The sequence below is a fragment of the Sciurus vulgaris genome, assembly GCF_902686455.1.
Source record: "Sciurus vulgaris genome assembly, chromosome: 4".
NCBI lineage: Eukaryota > Metazoa > Chordata > Mammalia > Rodentia > Sciuridae > Sciurus > Sciurus vulgaris.
In genome coordinates this window covers 155,555,619-155,583,192 of record NC_136464.1, presented here as the reverse complement: position 1 = coordinate 155,583,192, position 27,574 = coordinate 155,555,619, and the positions used below count along the sequence as shown (strand labels likewise).

Here is a 27,574-nt window from a genome sequence, read left to right as displayed (position 1 = left end):
TTTGCTTAGTTTTATTACTTGTCACTTTAAAAAAAATCTTTGTCTCCATTTATATCTTTAATTTCAAAATATAAAACTAAAAATTTACAGGTAAGTTATAAGTAGAAGATTAAGCATTTTTTTCACTCTGAACCATTTAAAAGTAAGTGCTGACATGACGTCCCATTGTCACATAAAGTCAGGAGGTTAACCATAGATATATTAGTACATCTAATTTTCATTTATAGTGAAATGATCCAGTTGATTATATTTATGTTATAACTTATCTTTAGTGTGCTCAATGGAAGTTTCTCTATCTTTCCTTAATTTGTTATATGTATATAACAAGCCAAGGCAAGTTGTGGCATACTTTTCTGGTTACCTCCCACACTCTTAACCCTTCCTCAGCTTTAGCTCCTGGCATTGGGCCAGGCTCTCAGACTGATACCCTCCTCATTTTTCTGCTGCCCCAGTCTTTTTTATCTTCTGCTGGACAGTCCTCATATCCAGGTGCTGCCTTCTCCCAAAACTCTGATACCCCATTACAGCTAACTCTCCTAGACAGGTGTTGTCCTTAGTTTGCTGATGGTCTTGCCATTCATTGCTTGGTTCCCTTCCGTGCTGGATGTATTGCTTATCTTCCACAGAATATATGCCAGCCAACCCTCCTAGAGCATGCCATCCCGCTGGGCTCCAACATAACTAAGGTACACTCCAAATGAACTTTTTCCAAACCCTACTCTAGATCAAGCATCCTCCTCTGAATGCCCTCTTGGGGAGATTCCCTTCTCACCTGATCAGGCTTCTCGCCTACCCTCATATAAGGAGTAAGGAGTAAGGTACCTTCCATTCCTTTCATATACTTAGAACCTTTATGCCAGATGACAACTTCCCTCATCCTTGTCCTATCAGGTGGATGCCTTGTGATTTTCTTGGAATTCTGTCATCCTAAACTAGGTAAGTTTTGTAGGAATGCTGGATGGCTTTCTATTTGCTTTTGCTATGACATCCTGTAGCAAATTGTTGTTTCCGCACATTTCCTCACACCAGTGTGATTATTCTCAATATCTGACTCATCTTTGACACCCCGGGCTAAGGAACTCTTTCTTTGTGGATGCCATTGACTTGGGCCTTATCTCCCTTTTGCAGGGATTCCTTTCCCGTTCCATTTAGACTGGTTTCCATGCCTGACTAGCCTTGTGGTGGGCACCCTCTCCACCATTCTGAGTTTCCATGACATGTGGCTTTTCTGTGTGGATATAGTCTTCACTCAGCTCAGGGGTCAACCATCCTATCCAGTCATTGGGCCACTGCAACTTCTTCCCACTACCCTTATTTTTGGGTTCTTACTTGATTATTCCTATCAGGTAGCTTTGTGAATGTTTGGAAAGGGAGGAGGAATAGAGAGAAGAAAAGAGCTTCATTTATTTGTTTAAAAACAATTTTTAGCAGGTTTATTGAAGTACTCCACATGTATAAAATTCATCCATTTAAAGTGGACAACCCCCCAAATGGCTGGATTTTAATAGAGACTTTGTCTAATCTGTAGATTAATTTGTGGTAATATTTCTATCTTAACCATATGAAGTCTTTCGGTTCATATATATGGATGTCTTTACTGGGTCTTCATAATTTTTTATAGATGCTTTGTATTTTTGGTTATATAAGTCTTGGGCTTCTTTAGTTAAATTTGTTCCTTAGTATCTTCTTATTTTGGGTGCTGCTGTAAATGGAATTTTAAAGAAATTTCATGTTTGGAGTTTTTGGTTTTTTTTTTTTTGTGCAAGGATATAGAAATGCAGTTGATTTTTAAACTTTTTTAAAAATTCAAATTATTTTTGTGGTACTGAGGAATGAACACAGTGGTGTTCTGCCACTGGAGCTAAATCCTCAGCTCTTTTTATTTTCAGTTTTGAGACAGGGTCTCATTAAGTTGCTCAGCCAGACTATGAACTTGCAGTCCTCTTGCCTCAGCCTCTTGAGTAACTGGGATTACAGATGTGTGCCACTGTACCCAGCTATTTTTATTTTTTACTTAAAAAATTTTTTTTTATTAGTTGTTGATGAATCTTTATTTATTTATTTGTATGTAGTGCTGAGAATCGAACCCAGTGCCTCACACATGGGAAGTGCTCTACCACTGAGCTGCAACCCCAGCCCTATTTTTACTTTTCAAAAAACTTTGTAATTGATACATGAAAATATAAAAAGTACACATATTAATGCAATACCTTATAATTTTTGATACATTTATACATTATAAAATATTTAAATCAGGATAAACATATTTATTTTCCTGAAAATTTATCATTTCTTTATGCTAAAAACTTTCCAAATCCTTTCTTTTACCTTTTTGAAACGTGCAGTACATTATCGTTATCAATCAGTCTCCATGCTGTGCAATAGCACACTGAGCTTCTTGCTCATAACAGTATTCATCAGTCTTTCCTCAGCCTTATCTGTGGGTCAGGTATCCACTGAGGGTCTTGTTTTGTTTTCCTGATACATGAGAGAGGACTTCTGTAGTTGAATTTGCATCTGTTATTTTACTCTGGGTTAACTATATAGCTCTTCTTTTTATTCCTTTACTTGTTCTTTATTACTTTGTTTTATACTAAATGAATATTTTTAAATGTAGCATTTTCATTTTTTTTTGGTTATTTTTTCCCAATCTATTTTCTTATTTTCACTCATGAGTGATTACTTCGGGGGGCTTACCAAATATACATTAGTATCAGAATCAGCTTCAGATTTATATTAACTTAATTTCAGCAAAATATACAAGTGTATTTTTGTTATGTTTTTTCTCTTTTTTGCTATTCTTGTTATATGTATTATATCTGTAAATGTTAGAAACCCAACATTACATTATTGTAATTATTTCTTTATATAATTGTATGTATTTTAGAGAAAGTGAGAGATTTAAAAAATATGGCAAATATGTGTGTATAGACTTGTTTATATTCAAATTCTTAAGTTATCATTTGTGAATCTCTTCATTTGTGACCTGGAGTCATTTCCTTAGCTCAGTACTTCGTTACTTCTTACCTCCTTTGTGTTGTTTTTAGCGGCTGTATTGTATCTCTCTAAGTTTTGGATCTAAATGTATATACATATCATTTTATACAGACACTTTGAAATTAGTTAAAAAATGAAGGAGAAAAAATATGTTTTTGTGCCTTCTTTTATAATTGCATAATTACCTTTGTGAATGTTGTTTTTCATGTAATTTCAAATTACCTGTGGTCACTTGCTTTCAGCAAGAAGGAATCCTTTGTTATTTCTTTTAAGGTGAGCTAGCAACAGATTATTTCAGATTTTGTTTATTTAGGAATATATTTATTTTGCTTTTAAATTTGAAAGATAGCTTTTCTGAATCTATCCTTGGTTGAATTTTTTCTTTGAGCACTTTGAATGTTGTGTGTTGCCATGTTCTGCCTTCTATATTTTTTGGATAATAAGCTTGCTGTTGAGCTTATTGGTGTTCTCTTGAAAGAGTCATTTTTCTCATGCTGCTTTTAAGATTTGCCTCTTTTTGGTTTACTTTAGTGTTCTTTTTGAAAAATTCTCTTTTTCTTTGGTGTTTGAAGGAACTACCAACTAGACTGCAAGGTAGAATGTTCTTGGTATGAAAATCGTAAATTATAGATACATATTTTTTCATGAGTATCAGAAAGTTCACTTTTTCTGTTTTTTTTTTTTTAGTGTGTTTTTATAATTTGATTTTTAAGGAATATGTCTATTTTATTTATATGATTTTAATTTTTTTAAGTTTGTTGAAAATTGTTTTATGAACCCAAATATTTATCTTTTGCTAGTTGTTCCATATGCTCTTGAAAATAATGTATATTGTGTGCTTGTTACAAAAAATGTTCTATAGTAAGGTATTAGGCAGCATTATATACTACTCCTATATGTGTAATTAGTACAAAATATATCTGTACTGTCCTTTTCTTTTTAAATAATTGGAATATCTTCTTTGAAATTGAATTTCCATACCATGCAATCCACTTATGTAAATATTAGTTTTGGTAAACTTATGAGAGTTATGCACACGTTGTTGCATTGTAATTTTAGAACATTTTATTCACTGCAGAAAGATCCTTCATGTGTATTTGCAATCACTCCCCATTCTTATCCCTCTCTTGTTCATGCAATTTTATGTAACAGTTGTTCTAAAGGAAATAATATAATGAATATGGAGATATACCTACATGTGTAGTGTCATAGTTTACATATAATTTTTTTTTTTTTTTTTTTTATTGTAAACAAATGGGATACATGTTGTTTCTCTGTTTGTACATGGCGTAAAGGCATACCATTTGTGTAATCCTAAATTTACATAGAGCAATGTTGTTTGATTCATTCTGTTATTTTTTTCCCTTCCCCCCACCCCTCCCACCCCTCTTTACCCTCTATACAGTAGTTCCTTCCTCCATACTTGCCCCCCTCCCTAACCCTAACTCTAACCCTTCCCTCCCCCCCATTATGTGTCAACCTCCACTTATTAGCGATATCATTCGTCCTTTGGCTTTTTGAGATTGGCTTATCTCACTTAGCATGATATTCTCCAATTTCATCCATTTGCCTGCAAATGTCATAATTTTATCATTCTTTATGGCTGAGTAATATTCCATAGTATATATATACCACAGTTTCTTTATCCACTCATCAATTGAAGGGCATCTAGGTTGGTTCCACAGTCTGGCTATTGTGAATTGAGCAGCTATGAACATTGATGTGGCTGTATTTCTGTAGTATGCAGATTTTAAGTCCTTTGGGTATAGGCCAAGGAGTGGGATAGCTGGGTCAAATGGTGGTTCCATTCCAAGTTTTCTAAGGAATCTCCACACTGCTTTCCATAGCGGCTGCACTAATTTGCAGCCCCACCAGCAGTGTATGAGTGTACCTTTCTCCCCACATCCTCGCCAACACCTGTTGTTGCTCGTATTCTTGATAATCGCCATTCTAATTGGGGTGAGATGGAACCTTAGGGTGGTTTTGATTTGCATTTCTCTAATTACTAGAGATGTTGAACATTTTTCCATATGTTTGTTGATTGCTTGTAGATCTTCTTCTGTGAAGTGTCTATTCATTTCCTTAGCCCATTTGTTGACTGGACTGTTTGAATTCTTGGAGTAGAGTTTTTTGAGTTCTTTATAGATTTTGGAGATTAGTGCTCTATCTGAAGTATGATTGGCAAAGATATTCTCCCACTCTGTAGGCTCTTTCTTCGCGTTGCTGATAGTTTCCTTTGCTGAGAGAAAGCTTTTTAGTTTGAATCTATCCCAGTGGTTGATTCTAGCTTTTATTTCTTGTGCTATGGGAGTCCTGTTAAGGAAGTCTGGTCCTAGACCAACAAGATGAAGATTTGGACCTACTTTTTCTTCTATAATCTGCAGGGTCTCTGGTCTGATTCCGAGGTCCTTAATCCATTTTGAGTTGAGTTTCGTGCATGGTGAGAGATATGGGTTTAGTTTCATTCTGTTGCATATGGATTTCCAATTCTCCCAGCACCATTTGTTGAAGAGGCTATCTTTTCTCCATTGCATATTTTTGGCCCCTTTGTCTAGTATGAGAAAATTGTATTTATTTGGGTTTGTGTCCGTGTCCTCTATTCTGTACCATTGATCTACCTTTCTATTTTGGTACCAATACCATGCCGTTTTTGTTACTATTGCTTTGTAGTAGAGTTGAAGATCTGGTATTGCAATACCCCCTGTTTCACTCTTCCTGCTAAGGATTGCTTTAGCTATTCTGGGTTTCTTATTCTTCCAGATGAATTTCATAATTGCCTGCTCTATTTCTGTAAGGTACGTCATTGGGATTTTAATTGGAATTGCATTGAATTTGTATAGCACTTTAGGTAGTATGGCCATTTTGACAATATTAATTCTTCCTATCCAAGAACATGGAAGATCTTTCCATCTTCTAAGGTGTTCTTTAATTTCTTTCTTTAGTGTTGTATAGTTCTCATTGTAGAGGTCTTTCACCTCTTTTGTGAGATTGATTCCCAAGTATTTTATTTTTTTCGAGGCTATTGTGAATGGGGTAGTTTTCCTAATTTCTCTTTCTGAAGATTCATCACTTATGTATAAAAATGCGTTGGATTTATGGGCATTGATCTTGTAACCTGCTACTTTACTGAAATCACTTATGAGTTCTAAGAGTTTTCTGGTGGAATTTCCAGGTTCCTCTAAATATATAATCATGTCATCAGCGAACAGGGATAGTTTGAGTTCTTCTTTTCCAATTCGTATCCCTTTAATTTCTTTGGTTTGTCTAATTGCTCTGGCCAGAGTCTCAAGAACGATGTTGAATAGAAGTGGTGAGAGAGGGCATCCCTGCCTTGTTCCAGTTTTTAGGGGGAATGCTTTCAGTTTTTCACCATTTAGAATGATATTAGCCATGGGCTTAGCATAAATGGCCTTTACAATATTAAGGAATGTTCCCACTATCCCTATTTTTTCTAGTGTTTTGAGCATGAAGGGGTGCTGTATTTTATCAAATGCTTTTTCTGCGTCTATTGAAATAATCATGTGATTCTTGACTTTAAGTCTATTAATATGGTGAATTACGTTTATTGATTTCCTGATGTTGAACCAACCTTGCATCCCTGGGATGAAACCCACTTGATCATGGTGCACTATCTTTTTAATATGTTTTTGTATGCGATTTGCTAAAATTTTGTTGAGAATTTTTGCGTCGATGTTCATTAAGGATATTGGTCTGAAATTTTCTTTCCTTGATGAGTCTCTGTCTGGTTTAGGTATCAGTGTGATATTGGCTTCATAGAATGAGTTTGGGAGGGTTCCCTCCTCTTCTATTTTATGGAATACTTTGAGAAGTATTGGAATGAGCTCTTCCTTAAAGGTTTTGTAGAACTCGGCTGAGAACCCATCTGGTCCCGGACTTTTCTTTGTTGGTAGGCTTTTGATGACTTCTTCTATTTCAGTACTTGAAATTGGTCTATTTAAATTGTTTATGTCCTCCTCATTCAGTTTAGGCAATTCATATGTCTCTAGAAACCTGTTGATGTCTTCGAAATTTTCTATTTTGTTGGAGTATAGATTTTCAAAATAGCTTCTAATTATGTTTTGTATTTCCATCCTGTCTGTAGTGATATTTCCTTGTTCATTCCGAATTTTAGTGATTTGGGTTTTCTCTCGTCTTCTCTTTGTTAGTGTGGCTAAAGGTTTATCAATTTTGTTTATTTTTTCGAAGAACCAACTATTTATTTTGTTAATTTTTTGTATTGTTTCTTTTGTTTCAATTTCATTGATTTCAGCTCTGAGTTTAACAATTTCCTGTCTTCTACTACTTTTGGTGCTGTTCTGTTCTTCTTTTTCTAAGGCTTTGAGCTGCAGTGTTAGGTTGTTTATTTGTTGAGTTTTACTTCTTTTATTAAATGCGCTCCATGAAATAAATTTCCCTCTAAGTACTGCTTTCATAGTGTCCCAGAGGTTTTGATATGATGTTTCTTTGTTCTCATTTACCTCTAAGAATTTTTTAATTTCCTTCCTAATATCTTCTGTTATCCATTCATCATATAATAGCATATTGTTTAATCTCCAGATGTTGGAATAGTTTCTGTGTTTTACTCTTTCATTTATTTCTAACTTCAATCCATTATGATCTGATAGAATACATGCTAGTGTCTCTATCTTCTTGTATTTGCTAACATTAGCTTTGTGGCATAATATATGGTCTATTTTAGAGAAGGATCCATGTGCTGCTGAGAAGAAAGTGTATCCACTCTTGGTTGGATGGAATATTCTATAAATGTCCGTTAAGTCTAAATTATTGATTGTGTTGTTGAGATCTATGGTTTCTTTGCTCAATTTTTGTCTGGAAGATCTGTCCAGTGGTGAGAGCGGCGTGTTAAAATCACCTAGTATTATTGTGTTGTGGTCTATTTGGTTTCTGAAATTGAGAAGGATTTGTTTGACATACATAGATGAGCCACTGTTTGGGGCATAGATGTTTATGATTGTTATATCTTGCTGATTTATGCTTCCCTTAAGCAGTATGAAATGACCTTCTTTATCCCTTCTGACTAACTTTGGCTTGAAGTCCACATTATCGGAAATGAGGATGGATACTCCAGCTTTTTTGCTGAGTCCATGTGCATGGTATGTTTTTCCCCATCCTTTCACCTTTAATCTATGGGTATCTTTTTCTATGAGGTGAGTCTCTTGCAGGCAACATATTGTTGGATCTTTCTTTTTAATCCAGTCTGCCAGTCTATGTCTTTTGATTGATGAATTCAGGCCATTAACGTTCAGGGTTATTATAGAGAAATGATTTGGTTTCCCGGTCATTTGGTTCATTTTTAAAATTTTGTTTATTTATTTGTTTGACACAACTTGTTTCCTCCTTTATTTGACAATTCCTTTAGGATAGTTCCTCCCTTTGCTGATTTGCTTCTTTGTTTTTCATCTCTTCCTCATGGAATATTTTGTTGAGAATGTTCTGTAATGCTGGCTTTCTTTTTGTAAATTCTTTTAGCTTTTGTTTATCATGGAAGGATTTTATTTCATCGTCAAATTTGATGGTAAGTTTTGCTGGGTATAAGATTCTTGGTTGGCATCCATTTTCTTTCAGGGCTTGAAAAATGTTGTTCCAGGCCCTTCTAGCTTTTAGGGTCTGGATTGAAAAATCTGCTGATATGCGTATTGGTTTCCCCCTGAATGTAATTTGGTTCTTTTCTCTCACAGCCTTTAAAATTCTGTCTTTATTTTGTATGTTAGGTATTTTCATTATAATGTGCCTTGGTGTGGGTCTGTTGTAATTTTGTGTATTTGGAGTTCTGTAAGCCTCTTGAACTTGATTTTCCATTTCATTCTTCAGATTTGGGAAATTTTCTGATATTATTTCATTGAATAGGTTGTTCATTCCTTTGGCTTGTTTCTCTAGGCCTTCCTCAATCCCAATAATTCTTAAATTTGGCCTTTTCATGATATCCCATAGTTCTTGTAGATTCTGCTCATGATTTCTTACCATCTTCTCTGTTTGTTCAGCTTTGTTTTCAAGGTTAAATATTTTGTCTTCAATGTCTGAGGTTCTGTCTTCCAGGTGTTCTATCCTATTGGATATGCTTTCTATGGAGTTCTTAATTTGGTTTATTGTTTCCTTCATGTCAAGGATTTCTGTTTGGTTTTTTTTCAATATCTCTAACTCTTTATTGAAATGATCTTTTGCTTCCTGTATTTGCTCTTTTAACTGTCGATTGGTGCGATCAATCAATGCTTGCATTTGCTCTTTCATCTCATCATTCAATGCTTGCATTTGCTCTTTCATCTCCTCGTTTGCTTCTCTGATCATTTTAATTATGTACATTCTGAACTCCTTTTCTGTCATTTCTTCTGCCATGCTGTCATTGGGTTTTATTGATGTAACATCTAGATTTGTTTGCAGCATTTTCTTTCCTTGTTTTCTCATGTTGTTCAGATATCAGTGGACCGCTGAGATATTGCAGATTTCCTCTGTTGATTTACAATGACCCTGAAGATTTCTATATATATATCCCCTCTTAGCCTTCAGTAGGCTGAAGTCTTGGAGGAGGTTGATAATGCGGTGCTCCACAAGGAAGCTGCCTCTCTAGGAGTGGTGGCCTTCAGGTGGGGTATATTCCCTGCTAGTGGGCAGAGGTGCCTCCACTTGTTGACCTATGGTCATCCAAAGGGGACCTAGGCTGTGAGCTGAGGCAAGGCCTGTTTGGGCCTGAGCCTCTGGTTTTACCGTCCTTGTGGGAAACCTCACCCAGCAGGGAAGACTCACCCGGTGGGGAGGTCTCGCTGGTCAGTTTCCTCCTAGAGGTTCCCCTCAATTTACAGCTACTGCCTGGGCTGGGCTGCCTTCCTCTGCAAAGTTTCCAGGGGCCCGGCCCTACCTCCTGGGCCTGGGAGCCTCACCCTTCGCAGATGAATCTCCTTAGGCTGCCCCTCCTCAGAGAATTTGCCCATAGGCCTGGAACCTTCGCTCCGCCCTAAGCCTGTCTCTGTGCGGCTCTTCCACCCAGAAGCCTCCTAGATCCTGGGACCCTGTTCTGCACCTAATCGCCTGGCTGCGTGGCCCCTCCTCTGAGCAGCCACCTGTGGCCCCGAACAATCGCTCTGAGTCCCAGAGACCCGCCACAGGCCTCTTCCTCCAGACAGCCGCCCAGTATGCCGGTGCGGTCACTAGGAGTCCAAGAAACTCACTTCGTGCCTCCTCCTCCCACCAACCACCTGTAGCCCGGGGCAATCAATCACTCCGAGTTGAAGTGACCCTGCCCGTTCCTCCTCCTTCTCCAGATAACCCCCCGGGTGTTCAGGAGCAGTCCCTCTGAGTGGCTCTGAATCCACGTGACCCGCTGCACGGGTCCTCTGGGCAACCGCCCGGAGCTCTGGTGTGGTCCCTCAAGACCAAGCGTCCCACCACGCTTCTCCTCCAGGCAGCCCCCCTGTGTTCAGGAGCTGTCACTTTAAGACCAAATAACTCACCACTCGCCTTCTCCTCTGAGCAGCCGCCTGGAGCGCTAATGCAGTCACTGCGAGTCCAAAGGACCCGCCGCGCTCCTCCTCCTCCTTCTCCTACTCCTCCGGGCAGGCCCCGGGGTTCAGAAGTGGTCAGGGTCCAAACAGCTCGCCACGCAGCCCCTTCTCTGGCAACCGCCTGTAGTTCCCGTATAGTCACCCGAATCCAAGCGGCTGCTCCTCTTCCTCCTTGTCCTCAGGGCAGGCCCCGGGGTTCAGAAGCGTCGTTCTGATTCCAAACAGCTCGCCGCGCGGCTTCTCCTCTGGCAACCGCCTGCAGCTCTGGCGCAGTCTCTCGGAATCCAAGTGGCCACGCTCCTCTCCTCCTCCTCAGGGCAGGCCCCGGTGTCCTGAGTCCACACAGTTCTCCCCGCCACTCCTCCCCCGGGCAGCCGCCGGAGCCCCAGTGGCTGCTCCGCGTCCCAGCGCTGTGCCGAGCTGCCTCCTCTATGGCGCTCCAGTAGGGGGAGGGGCGTCTCGCCGGCAGTTCTACTTCACAAAGTTTCCTGCGTTCCGGGACCCCCGTCCCATCCGGGATGCCCCCCCAGGGGGTGAGAGTCACCCGGCTACTTTGAGTTGGTCCCAAGCGTCTCAATATCTCCTCTCTTGAATCCTGAGTTCTGGAGCAACACGTAATGCAGCCACCCTCTAGGCCGCCATCTTGAAAACCTACATATAATTTTAAAAGCTTAGAAATAACCTAAATACCACAAATAGAAAATAATAGAAAATTTTTACATTTATCTGATGGACTATGTTTAAAGTGTATCTTCAAATTTCACTATAAATTTTTAAAATCTAAAAACAACTCTACAACTCTAGAAACCAAAGGAGGGCATTATGGCCATTGTATCATGGACTCAAACAAATTAATATAACTTTGTTTCTAAATGATAATAAGTTTTATTAGACATTTGACATTTCCCTTGGGAGATCTTAAAGCTTCAAGACAATATATTAAAACCTCATGATTCTAGTGTAAGCAGTCTGAACAAAATGAAAACAAAGATATCTTTTGAAATAATGAAATATACAAGCATTTCAGCATTTATAGAAAAAAGCTACATAGAAAATTTCTAGTTATAGTGTTTTCAACCTATTTTGCATTATTTTACTTAAATAACTATTTTTAGAAAGCAGTTGAGCGTCATTCTTAAAAACTACCTTCCGCATTAGATAAAAAAGGTGGGGTGTCAAATAGCGTTTTTAAACGCTAGTAACCTGGAGCCAAAGAACAGTGATATCTGTAAAGTTTTATAGGAGTAATGTCTGCAGATATAAAGCAAAATATTTTTCACCTAAATTTATTTATAAAAATATATTCTTATTAATAGAAGATGTTCAGTTATTTGATTCAAATTATTTTATTACTTAGAAGAGTGGGAAAAAGAACATTTTAATTTTCATCTTCATAATTAAATGGTTGCTCTTTTTTTCAAGTCAATCAATTGTTTTTAATTGTAGTCAAAAAAGGGGAAGGGCCCAACCTCTAAATAATTAAAAAAATAAAATTCCAACAGACAAAGATTAAAAAGCAGTAAGTTTTAGCAATAGTAGGAAACAAGAATTTTATTAATTTAATTCAGAGGAAGACTAAAATCAAGGAAAATGAAATAGGATAGTGTATTTTAATCTTAAGAGTTAGGATTGGGAAATTTTATTCTAAACTTTGAATTTTCTTTTAATAAGGAAAAGTAGTTTAAAAATGATTGGAGAAAAAAACCAAAATGATTCCATTAGAATGAATTTTCTCATGCAGTTTTATCATTATGAGAACATTTATTAGAGCATGCCTATGTTTTGAGGACTGTCGCAGCTATGATACGAGACTGTAAATTACCTTTAAGGAGCTTATACCCACATAAAGGAGAAGGATGTAGGAAAAACTTAAGAAGTAAAGTTGATTGAACTTCTAATCATGATATAATCCGTGAACATTAATTCCATGAGATTGTGGAGAAGGATTGTCATTACAGGAACCAGGAAATGCTTCATGGAGAAGTTAGTTTTAAATCTAGGCTCAGAATGATGTTGTTTATTTTATAAGTCTTCCAGATTAATTGATTTATTTTGTTTTCTCCATTGGGTAAGATTCTGCTTCTTTCTATTACCTTTCTTGAATTCATACAACTGACAATGCTGTTTGTTTTATTATTATTGATTAATTGGTACCCTTTAATTGATTTTTTTTCCTCTAGGTGGATGATAACTAGAATTTGCAAAAAACAAAGTTCTAAAAAATGGTATTCAGTTACACATTTTCTTAAACTTTCCTCCTCTTCCTCCTTTCTTCTTTCTTCTTCCTTTTTTTTTTGTTTGTGGTACTAGGGATTGAACCAAGGGGTGCTTTACCACTGAATTATGTCCTCAGCCCTTTTAATTTATTTATTTTTGAGACAGGATCTCTCTGAGTTACTGAGGCTAACCTTGAACTTGCAATCCTTCTGTCTCAGCCTTCTGAATTGCCGGATTGCAGGCAAATGGGGCTTGAATAGTTAATTGTACAAATTGTACAAATTCTCAGCCTGACTTCTGATTCTGGCCACAGTGGAGTTTTGGGTACTGGCTGTGTCCTACCCCTTCCATTATATATAATTTTAAAGCTTGGAAAATACATAAAACATCTCTTTTGAGAGATTCGTCAAAATAACCTCTCAGGGTCTGAGATCCCTGAGAGCAAGAAAACATTTAAGATGAACCCCGTATACATTTTGGCTCTCTGTCTTGATCCAGTATTTTTATTGAGGTCCAAAGTGTTTTATATCTAGCATAGCAAGGTGGTCTTGCTGAACAGAGGAGGTTGAGGTGAGAAGTCAGGCTACTAAAGCAGCTGAAACTTGTAGAGCAGAATATGGTGGAGAAGTGAGGTGTTGGGGTTGAATGTCTTTGTGATGGTTCTTGGCCAAGGGACTGAGCCTCATACATGCAGTGTGAAACTTCATAAGCCCTATGAGAAACATGTATTACCAGTAATAGAAGAGAGGTTCCACTCACTGCAGAGTTGTTCGGGACTTAGAATTTCAGATCACTGATAGTAGGTTTATGTTCACATCTACAGGTACTCTGTAATTATTGAAAAATGAATGGTTGTAACTGGACAAAAATTACAGGATTTTCCTTCCTACTATATGTTATTAATGCACATTTTTCTAATTAAGTCATCTTTGTAAGTTATGTCTTTTATCTTTATATAATATGGGTTGATTTTGCAATTTAATTTTTATAATTTCCAAATAACTAACATACCTATTCTTGCATGGAACTGCTTGCATGTTCAAAAATCTTTAAGTTAAAAAAATCAGTTCCATGGAAATTCTTTTTTTTTTTTTTACTTTGGATTCATGGTACACAAGTGGGGTACAACTGTTGTTTCTCTGGTTGTACATGAAGTAGAGTTGCACCATTTGTGTAACCATACATGTACATAGGGTAATGGTGTTTGTCTCATTCTGTTATTTTTCCTTCTCGAACTTCCTCCCCACCCCTCTTTTTCCTCTATACAATCCATCCTTCCTCCATTCTTGCCTCCCTCCCATCCCTCCTTATATATCAATCATTTGCTTATCAGAGAGATCATTTGACCTTTGGTTTTTTGGGATTGGCTTATCTCATCCATTTACCTGCAAATGTCATAGTTTTATTCTTCTTTATAACTGAGTAATATTCCATTGTGTATATATACCACAGTTTCTTTATCCATTCATCTATTGAAGGGCATCTGGGTTGGTTCCACAGTCTAGCTATTGTGAATTGAGCAGCTATGAACATCGATGTGACTGCATCACTGTAATATGCTGATTTTAAGTCCTTTGGGTATAGGCCAAAGATTGGGATAGCTGGGTCAAATGGTGGTTCCATTCCGAGTTTTCTAAGGAATTTCCATACTGCTTTCCAGAGTGACTGCACAATTTGCAATCCCACCAGCAAAGTATGAGTGTACCTTTTTCCCCACATCCTCGCCAACACCTATTGTTGCTTGTATTCTTGATAATAGCCATTCTAATTGGGATGAGATGAAATCTTAGGGTAGTTTTGATTTGCATTTCTGTTATTACTAGAGATGTTGAACATTTTTTCATATGTCTATTGATTGTATGTAGATCTTCCTCTGTGAAGTGTCTGCTCATTTCTTTAGCCCATTTATTAATTGGGTTATTTGTATCCTTGGTGTAAAGTTTCTGGAGTTCTTTATAGATTCTGGAGATTAGTGCTCTCTCTGAAGTGTGTGTGGCAAAGATTTTCTCCCACTCTGTAGGCTCTGTCTTCATATTGTTGATTGATTCCTTTACTGAGAAAAAAATTTTTAGTTTGAATCTATCCCAATATTTGATTCCTGCTTTTATTTCTTGTGCTTTGGGAGTCATGTTAAGGAAGTCTGGTCCTCAGCCAACATTAAGAAGATTTGGACCTACTTTTTCTTCTGTTACCTGTATAGTCTTGTCTAATTCCTAGGTCCTTGATCCATTTTGAGTTGAGTTTTGTGCAGGGTTAGAGATGGGGATTTAGTTTCATTTTGCTCCTTATGGATTTCCAGTTTTTCCAGCACCATTTATTGAAGAGGCTATCTTTTCTCCATTGTATGTTTTTGGCATCTTTGTCTATTGATATGTCTTTGCTTAGTTAAATAGTGCCATTATGTTAAATTGTTTTTCTTGGATATGTGTTTGTATCAGTAATGTGTTTATTTTGTTTAATATTTGAAATATTGCAGTGATGATAGGGTAAGTTCTTGGCACATTTGCTAATCTGATATATGCCATTATGTTAACTTCTTTAGATTTTATTAATCATTTTTCACTGTGTTGAAGTAATGACTTCATTTCATGCACTAAAATTTCCTATGCTAATCTTTGGTCATTTATTGTCATGCTTGTGACTATAATCTTTATTCCCTCTACATTCTTGCTTGTTAAAGAGTGGTAATAATGATTGCAGGGCATGAAATTCAATAAAATTCAAAATATATTGAATATTTATTATATTCAAGGAAATATTCTAAGCTTTAGGGATTAAAACGATTAAGCTTATACTCTTTATGAGAGTATAATTACAACACTAAATATTTATAATTACAAGTTGATATGTGCACCAGAAAGGAAATATAATGCAAATACTATTAAAATTTTGTGCAAGGATGATTAATGTCAGCCACAGAGGATTTAGGAAATCTTCATAGAGAAGGAGGTTTTTTAGGGTTCTTTGAAAATAGATAAGGTGAACAAGGGGTGATGATAGTATTTGAGATGGAGGACCTGATTGAAAGGATAGAAGTAGTGGAGTGTAGGATATGTGTATGGATTGACCAAGGATAGGCATGGTTTGATGGTAGAACATAAAGTAGGGATATTGATGTATAGTGAAGTGTGAGGATCATTATAGTTTGAACTAAGTTGTCAAAGGCTTTGAATATCAAAGTAATGAATTTGGATTTTATTTTCCAGTCAAGTGGGATGATCAAACAGTTTGCAAAAGGAGAGTGAACTGATTATATTATGTTTTTTTCTAGATTGGTTTAGATTTGCAGATCTTAGGATCTGAATTTTTTTTTGTAATGACTCAAGGTGGATTATTTATTGTTATTTTTGAAGGGAAGGATGATGCACAATCCAAAAATAGCTCCAGTCTCTTAATTATATATCAGGAAATATGATTCATTAAATACTGGAATGTCATTGCCATGTTATGTCAGCAACACTTACAGTGTTATGGGGAGAGTAATAGGTATTGCCATATATGCATAGTGTTTATATAAGTCCAACAGAAAAATGAGTGTGTTGTTGACATTAGTGAGTTTTCTAGAGATAAGTACTATAAAGGAAAATGCTTCTGCTCTTGTAGCAGTTGATTGTTGTAGTCATGTTGAGTTAAGCAATATTCTGGCACATTTTCTCTTATTTACAGTAAGTAATTCATTCTAATTTAGGTGATTAGGGTTCTACTTAATGAGGCTTTATCTCATTAGCAACCATCTCACAGATATCAGAATGTCCACTACCATAATGCAGAATGCCAGTATCTACAATTTAGGGTAAATGTTCTATGAACAACATTTATGAAAAAATTTTTAACATATTGTTATCAAATATAAAAGGATGCCACAATAATTGCAGGTGCCATTTTAGGGTGCTTTTAAAAAAACAGATATCGTTCAAGATGTTTGTATTACTTTATGTATAGGTGTGGTTTTGAAGCTCAGCTGGTAGCTTTTCATAGTGTAGAACTAATAGGATGGTATATATTTTTAACAGATGCAGTCCTTGCAAAGCCTGGTTGAGTTGTGGAGCAGGGTAACAGACAAAAAAGTGAAAGAAAACCAAAAATATCATGACTCGCCTGATGTTTATTATTTCCCTGAACTAGGGTGGTGAGTCAGATTAGAAATATGAAAGGTATGAGAAATTTAAGAAATAAAGACAAGACATGAAAATAAGTGAAAAGTGGGAGCACAGTGGAATGATCCAACTCTAATGGGGACTGAATCTAACAACAAAATGGGCCTGTGTGCTTTATTTAAAGGGGTAGGAACACCAGTGGGATTCAGTGTGAAGAACGAACAGGATGAAGACGGCAAAACCAAGTTGGGGCTTAGCAGGTTATACCTGCCTCTTTTACTAGGCCTATCCGAGTCATTGGGCACTATGGCAGCATAAAGTGGGTGGCCTGCAGTTGATTGGATTTCAGCAGAAGTTCTCAGAAGAGCAATGCCCCTGCCTTGAAATGGCTCAAACAAACTCATAATTCATTCATGGCCGTTACAAAAAGGAATAGTTAATAGGTTAAAAGAAATTTTAAAAGTGTTTGGTTTTCTGCTGGAGACTCTGAGGGATCTTGGTTTACTTAGGTTGTCTCAGCTACACTCTGCAGTAGCTTTAGTCCTTCCTTTCTCTTTACATCTTCTGTGGAGATAAAATTTCTGAACTACTCTTCTGTCTTCACACTAGTTTTTTTTCTCCACTCTTCTTCTGGTACTTTGTTGCCATCTTTTTTTTTTTTTTTTTTTTTTTTTTTTTAATAGGAAAGAATCCTTCCTCTAAGAAGGAAGAGAGAAAAATTCTGGAAATTTCCAAATTCTCCTGGTAGTACAGACTTAAGGGAATTTTGTCAGTATTATTGTATTAGTTATTTTCTCCGTATATTTAAAGTATATTTATATGCACATAGAACAAAAGAGTAGAAAGATTTTTCAGTATTCTAATATTTGTTATCTCTGCACTATAGAATTAATTTAAAAAATATTTTTATTTAAAAAACGTTTCCAGATACACTGTAATTGGTATGAGCTCATTGTTTTTATGATCTTGCAAAAAATTCAGCTTGTGTTACTGTATAATGATCTATTTGTATCCCTGAAGATCTCTGTTGTAGACAACATCAAAAAACATTGGGATAGATTAAGTGTTAATACATATACAAGCTGGCAAGAATCTCCAGATGCCAGAAATCACAAGAAAGTATGGGTGTAGCTGAATCTACTGAATATTAACTCAGTTCAGCCTCTTTCTACTGAATACATCTGGTAGCCATTGGCAGCCTTAAACATCTTGAAGTTTATGTGTGATGTAAAAGGCACTGGACCAGACTTAAGGAAAATGGGAAGTCAGATTGAGACCCCTGCAAAGACCTTGACTCTGAAAGAAAACACACTTTGTGACAATCTAATGAGAAAATGTTAATTTCTATTGGACTAGTAAGATTTTTCTGTCATGTTTAGCTTTAAGTAGAGAAAGGGGAAAAAAACCAATCCTAAGAATTTCTCATCATAATGAAACTCTCACATGGATGCTAGATCATAAATCATAAATCATACTACCTTGTGTGTCTCAGAAAGTCCAAATTGAGAACAGAGTAAATGTGTAGATTGGTATTGCCTCTAAATGACTGACCAGAGTTTTTCTGAATTTAGTGGAACATATCTAAAACTCAGAGAAATCTCACATAAGCATGAGCTTAGTACATTAACAAAAACCACATAAACCCTGAGGAAACAAAGTATAATATTGAAAGTCAACCCCTTTCAAAAACAAAAGTAAACTTTCCTGAAGAATTAGGCCATTTAAAATAAGCACATATGTAGTCTGAGCAGCTTAGGAGGCAGATGAGGGAGGATTACAAGCTTGAGATAAGCATGGGTAATTTAGTGAGACCCTGTCTCAAAATTAAAAAAAATAAAATAAAATCCAAGGAGCAGGGGATGTAACTCAGTGATAGAGCACCCATGGATTCAGTTCCCAGTACTGCAAACAAACAACCCCAAATGCTTAAAGAAATAATGAAAGGTTATGGCAACTTTGACTAGATATAGGAGACTATCAAAAATGACTAGGCAGAATGGAAAATAATTGAAAAAACTTTTAAGAAATAAAATATGTAACTGAAATTTGAAGCTAAATAAAGTATCTATTCACTTCATTAAATACTACTCAAAATTGATGAACTTAGAAGGTAAATCAGAAGAATTAGTAGGTTTATATCACAAGAACTAATGAAATGAAAAATCATAATGTGAATTGAATTTTGGCAGCTTGAGATACAGGATGAGAAGTGTATTATATGTCCAATTAGAGTACCAGTGGGGAAAAATGGAGACAATGGGAAAGCGCAATAAGCAATTTATGGTTGATTTTGCCTTTTCCAGAAATGATAAAAATAATCAGTTTGAGTAAGGGAATGAATTCACACAATTTAAATAAAAGATAGTCCAGTTTGGTTAGTGTATAACTCCTAAGACAGTGATAATATCTCAGAAACAACCAGAGAAAAAGGACAGGTTTACATTAAAATAGTTACAGTTAGACTTTCAACTAATGTCCTGGTGTCTTAGTGTACAATAAAATCACCCTTCAGTACTGCCCCTGCCACCTCCACAAAAATGATTTACCTGCAATTTCAGAGGCCATCCTGGGCAAATTAGCAAGACCCTGTCTTAAAATGAAAAAGGCTGGGGATATATCTCAGTTGTAAAGTGCCCCTGAGTTCATCCCCAGTATAATGAAAAATTAAAAAGAATAAAATCCTACATGTTCTGAAAGAATATAGCTGGCAAGCTAGAGCTGAATAGTGTTAAGAGATCCCAATAAGCCTTTGCTGTTCTTTCCTTTGTATATTTCCTGCCCTTTGATTATAGGTAGGGATGCTCTAACTTGATCATAGACAACTGAATATGGAAAGGTGATGAATGCCACTCCTGAGATTGTTTTGTAATTCATGACTTCATCTTACTACCAGTTGTGCTTTTGTTTTCCTACTGTCCTTGAAGAAGGAACTGCCTGTAGAGAGGACCATGTGCAAAAAACTACATGAAGCCTCTAGAAGCAGAAGGCTGAATGTAGCTGAAAGCCAGAATTTGGGGCCCTCATCTAAGTAAAGTTGTCTGATTGCAAAGAAATTAGGTATTAGATGAGTGAGTCCCATTAGTACAAATAAAGCATTTATAGATTTTATTCAGATAATGACTCTAAGTTGGATATGCATGTTTTGAATGCTTTCAAAAAATAAAAATGGAATGTTTAATGTTCATATAGGTGAATTAAGAAAAGCAAAAAAGGAGAGAGAGTCTCAAAAGAGTAGAAAGAAGGAAAAAACATAGACATAGGGCAAGTAATCCAAGTCAGAGGGGACAAATAAACACATCAGCTGTCACCATAATTTTAAGTGGGGCAAGTTCTTGTGTAAAAATAAAAGATGGTTGTGCTAAGTTAGCCATGGTGCCACATGCTTGTAATTCCAGGTCTTTGGTAGGCTGAAGCAGGAGGATTGAAAGTTTAAGATGCCAGCCTTGGCAACTTAAAGTTTGCTCCATTATGTCAGATATGGAACACTTACAAAAACTTACCTGGAACCACAAATATATTGCTGATGGTAACTTTGAAATAATTTTATTAAATTAATTGAAAACTTGGGACTTAATGGGTTAACAGGATTGTTTCAATAAAAGTTTTTCAAAAAGGTATGGGGATATACCTCAGTGGTAGAGCACCCCTGGGTTCCATCCCCAGTACTGGGGAAAAAAATAAAAAGGTGATCAGGCTAGGTATTAAAAAAAAAAAAAAAACCCAACTATATACTGTTATAAAGATACACTCAAAACATAAAAGAATAGGCACAGGAAGGCTGAAAGCAAAAGATAAAAGAATGTTGTATCAGAGAAATATTACCCCAAACATTTCTGGGTAGCTATTGTAAAAAAACAAAAAAAGATGATTTACGGCAAAAAGCATTACTGAAGACAAAATAAATTACTGCATAATGATAGAATTTTGACAGTAAGTTTTATATTTTTCTTTGTTGCTTACTTTTATACTCATGGCATATTGGTCAAAACTAAGAATTTGATGTTAGTACATTATTATTAACTAAGTTGTGGACTTCATTTGTATTTCACCAGTTTATTAATATTATTATGTGTACTGTTTTCCTATTAATAGGGTTTTAAAAATTATTGGAAGGCATGAATCTTAGTTTTTAATGATGAGTATTTTTGCTTAAATTATATAACATCCAGTTTTCATAGTTGTACAGTTGAAAATAAAACCGATTTCATTTGATTATTACCAAGGTTAAATATTGTCATTGTCAGATTTATGTGTGCAGAACAAGTTTTACTACTGCTAACGCCTTTCTTGTTACAGTTGCCACATCATTATTCCTTGTCTTTTATATAAAGTAGCAACATGTTTTAATAAATTTCTCTTCTGATCTTAATGTGGATATTGCAGTATTTTTGAGAACTGACATTTAATAAGTTGATAATGCTTTTTAATAAAGACACAAGTTATTTTTACATATTGAATTTTTTCAATCTATAATGATAGTCCTTATTCGTTGTTAAGTAATTCATTTGCCAGGAACTCTTCATTCATGTAAATACTTTTGTAAGTGTTAATAAGAAACATTAAATTAATGCTATGAAGTATTAAAATAAAATCCTACTTATAAATAAGATCACCTATCTTATTTTAATAAATTTATTTTCATATAGTGAAAAACAATGAAAGTGAGAATGTGAAGATCTTAGTGTCATTATTGGTATAATAAAACTTAACTTTCATAGAATTGAAGTGAGAATAACAAAATAAGTAACACCACTATCTAATGCCAGGCACATGGAAAGCCCAAACAAATTGCTTATTATTGTAATTTTTTCTCTGCTGAACTTCAGAATTTTACCTTTAAAAGAATATTTACTGTTTTTTTTTTTTCAGAGTACTTTCAAGTTTAAATCAGAGAGTGATATTCATTTGGCAGAACATCATAAACAGGTTCTATATGATGGGAAACTTGCAAGTAGTATTGCTTTTACATATAATGCTAAGGCTACTGATGCTCAACTATGCCTGGAATCATCACCAAAGGAAAATGCATCAATTTTTGTGCATTCCCCACATGCTCTAATGCTCCAGGTGGGTGAATGGTAGCTTAGCTTTCATGTTCTTAGCAGCATTGATAGTATCTTTATACATTACACATTGCTTACTTATAAAACTACTATTTCTGTTTTTGTTTTCAGATTCTTTAAACCATTTATCTTGTACCTTTTTGTTTTTGGCAAAATACCTTGACCTTGTCTCCTTACTTTGAATTCCTGTGTCCTTTGAAATAAAATCTACAGATTACCTGAACATATATTTGTTAGATACCAAAATATACTTTAAGAATGTATTATTCTCTAACATAGAACTTACCTGAATGTCTTTCATTAATATTTGTTATTCTAAAATAAATTCTGATTTTGACTTTGTTTTCAGTATAAATCTCTCAACTTAAGATTTCAAATTTAAAAATGATTAGCCAACATATTTCAGTTTTTTATTTATATGTGTATGAGTATCAAAAATTATAATTGAGGGTTCTTAAAATGTCAGAGTTTGTTTAATTCTCTTAAAAAGAAAGATATTTGGAACAAAGAAACAGTGATGAAAAGTATGCCATAGAAGTTTAGTAAACATTTTTGTTTTTGAATATAGGATGTGAAAGCAATAGTAACACATTCAATTCATAGTGCAATTCATTCAATTGGAGGGATTCAAGTCCTTTTTCCACTTTTTGCCCAATTGGATAATCGGCAGCTCAATGACAGTCAAGTGGAAACAACTGTCTGGTAAGTTTTCTCTGTACAGTTGCTGTATGTTTTACACACTTAGATTTGCATTGTATACTCAGGTTTTATCTTTGATTTGTTTAGAACTAGGGCAGATATTTATTTACACAATATAAAAATACTTAACAGATTCTGATTCCCATAAAGGAATGCCTCCCTTGAGAATAAATAAAAAATTCTTATTAGATGTAACATAGTGATTATTAATTATATTCAATTGAGGAAAATTCTTAGGTCTGACCTCATCCATTATATATGCTCATTGTTTTCCCTCTCAGATTGTAGAAAATTGCTAAGATAAAGTTCATTTTCAAGAATACTATTTTATAATGGGTACACAATTAATATCTTAAAGAGTAATGTTATTTTATAATGCCTTTATCATTACCGAAGATTAGCATAGTATTAATTGACATTAGGTTTTCTTCAAGTATCTTCATTTTTGAGGGTGCAAATAAAACTAGGGTCATATGCATGTTTGTATAAAAATGAAATCTTTTAATGAGGTTGAATTCATATAGATTTTTATAGCTTCTTATTTTTATTAAAGAGTACCTTTTGCATCAAATTCTAATTTAATGTCATGTTAGAATTATATATATAAGACATTAAATATAAATTATGGCAGTGATTTTTGGCTATTTACATATTATGCTTTTGGATTTTAAAGGACAAGTTATATAGATCAACATTAAATTTTAGTCTAAAAGTAATTTAGGAATGCTTCATCAAGATTACACACACACACACACACACACACACACACACATGCACACACACACACCCAGGATCCTTCATGGGTTATCTGATTTTCAATTGATGGGAAAACGAATGAATGAAGCTATATGAAAAATTCAAGGTCGAAGAAAGTGTAATACATGATTTTCTCATATTGACCGAATTACCCATTAACAAAATTCTATTTTAGTTTTGCTAATAATATTGTTCCTCTCTTGGGATGGTCTCTGTGTAAAGTTTAAGTATAATGAATATAAATGTGATCAATGCATTTATAAAATTCATCTCCCATCTATGGATTGGTCATGTTTTGTTTTATATCAAATAGTGTAAAGGCTTGCGTTTTGGAAGTTGAAAGCTTTGAGGGAGAAGGAATCCTGAGGTTATGCCCTGCTCTGGAACTACTTTGCTATGAGATCTTAAATAATTTCATTGGGAGGCAGATCAGTATAATGGAAAAATCAAATTTTAATTTATAGTCCTGGATTTAAATTCAGAATATTTTGCTATTTATAATCTAGGCACACCAGGATACATCATGATCAATAACTTAAAAGCTAGTAAGTGCTATGAAAATAAATTAGAGAAAATTATTTGTAATTTACATGTTATTTATTAATTAATATGAAATACATGATTTTTTTTAAACCAGAATTGGACTTGTTGCTTAGGGAAGAGAAGGTTTAGAAAAAGTATATGGTTTGAAATGTTATAAATAAGTTATCACAGTAATTTTACTCCTTTATGAACAACTATTATAAAATCTTGTGCTAAAATCATACTTAAAAGGTAACTAGTCTGTTCATCCAGGATGCATAGTTATTTTTTCACTACTCATCTTCAAAGCTTATTTTAGTATTTATATTATATTTTGGTATTTAAATTGAATTTATTCATCAAGGAGATAGAAGACAGTGAAAGGAACCAGTATACTGATTTTGTTAGATTTGTATGCTTTCAGTTCTTTTGGATCATTTGCCTTAATTTCCCTATAACTGATTTCTAATTTAAACTTTCTCAGTGATGTGTATTACGTTCTTAGTTTATAGCTAATAGAAAACATAATAGGAGTGGTATTACTCTCCTTTTTAGTAATAATCCATACCCAATCCTAAGCCGCTTTGTGATTATTTTGAGTACTTATCTATTATTATTTTTTCATTGTTTCAAAACCCTTGATATCGGGGCCAAACGTTTATTCTTTTGTGGACAGTTGTGTCTATGAGTCATATAGTCATTTGTTACTTAAAGACTTGAAAGGGACCAGTGTAGAAAAGTATGTGCATCAGTGATAGAGTCATTCATTTTTAAAAATGTTAAAAGCAAATTGTGAGGGCTGCGGATGTAACTCAGTGGTAGTACATTAGCCTAGTATGCTTGAGACCCTGGGTTCAATCTCTAGTGCTGCAAAATAATTAAATTAATAAATAATATAAAATAAAATAAGTTGGTAAGTGGGATTTCTCTACTTAAAGAATGCAGATTTTTTTTTTTTTTTTTTTTTTTTTTTTTTTTTTTTTGGTGGTGCTGGGGATTTGAATCCAGGGCCTTGTGCTTACGAGGTAAGCGCTTTACCAACTGAGCCAAATCCCCAGCCCAAGAATGCAGATTTTTAACCATGCAAGGGTTTATAGAATTTTGTGTTTTATGTTTGTATCATTAATTCATAAAGATAAAGATAAATTCAACCTTGAAGTAGGATGTATCATCTTATTTTTAGTCAGTGTTGAATTGTTCCAGATGGATGAGGATCACTCTGACATTTTTAAATCTTCCAGAGAAAATTCAACAACATACCCTTCTTTGTATAATAAATATGTGGTAGAATATTGCAATATTGTCTAATTTTCAATTACTTTTTTGAGAAATTGAGTGAAGCTCTAAAATAACTTTATTCTGACTTCTGTGTTTTAAGCCGAAGCATTTTATTTTCTATGCACTTTACTAAGTATTTTTTTTTTTTTTAAGGTACTAGGGATTGAACCCAGGGCCTCCTGCATGTTGAGCCAAGTACTCTTCCACTGAACTACACTCTCACCCCCTAAGAAGTCCCTTTTAATGAAATAGTTTACCATTTCCATAAACCTTACCTTTTTTGACACAGCGATACCCTATCAACTTTTATGACTTTTTAGTCAGTATAGGGGGAATTAAAATAATTTTATTGAAGGGAGTGATCTTAATTTTCTGGATCCTCTGAAGATAGGCTTTATTTGTGCAGGAGAATTTTTGTGACTTTGACTTATTTTGAATCCTACATATTATGGTTGTTACTCTGTATATGGACTTCCAAGTGAGACTACTTGGCCTCAAATCCTCAGCTTAATGTTGATTGTTAGTACAACTTTAAGTATGTTTTCAATTGTTTGCACCTTGGGTTTGACCATTACATAACTGGAATCCTCTGACTTACAGGATTATTTATACTAAATACAATAAAATACATAGATCACATACAGGAAACACTAAATACATTCTGGTTTTAATTATTATGATGACAATGAGATAAGTGATCCTACAAGGTTCTTTCTAAACACTATAGATTTATATTTAAAATGTTGCATATCACCAATCCTTGAGAAGTAAGTAGCTATAACAATACTCATTTTATATGGGTCTTCTTTCTAATAATGATGCTGTTAACAGTAGAGAATCACTTATTTGTTATTAAGTAGGACTTGCATAACTGATTTTAAGCCATCTGCATTTTCTAGATGTAGTGGCTTAGAATTGATGTACGTGTTAACTCAAGTGTGGAAATCAACACAAAGTCATAGAGGCCTGGAAGGGTTTTAGATGATTTCACTTTAGTTGGTTATCCAACTTAGCTTCCCTGTAGAATTTAAATCTCCTTAAATAATACTGTTCATTGCCTTTAAATAAAAGCATACAGACTTTATTATTATACAAAATATAAACTAATTAGTAGGTAAATATTATTAAACTGAGTCAAATAACTTGTGGCAATACAGTATTTTTGATGTGATCTGTTTTCACCAAGTAACTTAGGCCAAAGTATACTACTTTGTTGTATACTTCATCGTGTTTTATATTTATTCTCAATCATCTTGATTAAATCTCCAAAATGATCAAGGCTATTTGGATATTTTGTTATTCCTTGGGGACTAGTCTTATTTTATATTGAAATAGTTAATCCTACTCAATTCTCTGAGTATGGAGATGAATGAATTAAAATACCTTTCACTAAGTATTTAATACTAATTTAATGATGAAAATCAAACAAATGATTGATAAATAATTGAAGAAACTTAATTGCAAACCTGAAATGACATTATATCTTTTATATTTAGTCTGGCAATGACTTGATAAAAAGTAACTTCATTTTCCTTTGAGTTGGGTGATCATATATTTTGGTTGCAAATAGCATATCCTTACCTTGGACCATTTTTATTTTAATAACATACACAATTACATTCTATAGGCAGTACAAAACAAAACAAGCTTTCTTCATGGTGTGAAGTAGGAAAACTTTGCTTTGAAAAATAGTCACTTTCTGAAACAAGGTATAAATTGATTTTTATAAAACAAGCAAAAATATACTGAGAGAAATTCTTATTAGAGTGATGCAATGGGTAAGTGTACTGTTGACTAAATTCTTTTCTGTTATATACTATCCGATCTTGTAATAGTTGTATGACATTTATTGAGTACCTGCTATTATATTTGTTTCATTTGAAAGATAGTTTCATTACTCATTCAGTAAATATTTAAAAAAAGGCAAACAAATATTGCTGTTAGATGCCAGCAAAGGATTCTTTCTGAAAATATATAAATATAACTGAATAAACTATAGCTCAATAAAAATATTTTAAATATCTTAATTGTGTTATCTAATTGTGCTAATGATGAGGAAGAAATAAATTGAATAACTTTCTCAAAATTATAGATGCTCAATAAAGGACTGAACAGGATTGTCATTCTGAAAGACTGAAAGCATTTATTTCAGTGATGTTAAATTAAGAATCTGTAATGTGAAAGTTTATGACTCATTAATTTGTGTACAGACTTTAAATCTTGGTTTTCTTTCTTAAAACTATATTGCTAACCAAAGTTATTCAAGTATTTAACTTGAATTGTACAGTCCCTTAATAATTAAATAATTAATTAACCCCCTTAATAGTTAAATATTTTGTTATAGTTCTGATTAGTACTATTGGCATATGTAAAGCAAAAAATTACCTGGAAAATTTAAATTATTCATTATCTAACTACCTTAATTTAA

The 27,574-nt window shown here is 34.5% G+C and overlaps 1 protein-coding gene across 8 annotated transcripts in view; it reads left to right on the top strand.

Moving 5' to 3' along the window:
* The window catches only part of NBEA (neurobeachin), a 660,252-nt gene that overhangs the window by 117,936 nt on the left and 514,742 nt on the right, over positions 1 to 27,574 (top strand). For 7 of the 8 annotated variants that reach the window (XM_079137358.1, XM_079137357.1, XM_079137359.1 and 4 more), the window contains exons 9-10: positions 21,698 to 21,895; positions 22,460 to 22,593. In XM_079137358.1, coding sequence (XP_078993484.1) covers positions 21,698 to 21,895; positions 22,460 to 22,593 — 332 coding nt within the window. Of the gene's footprint in view, positions 1 to 21,697; positions 21,896 to 22,459; positions 22,594 to 27,574 lie in introns of those variants that run through there. The other variant, XM_079137363.1, reaches the window with a different exon arrangement.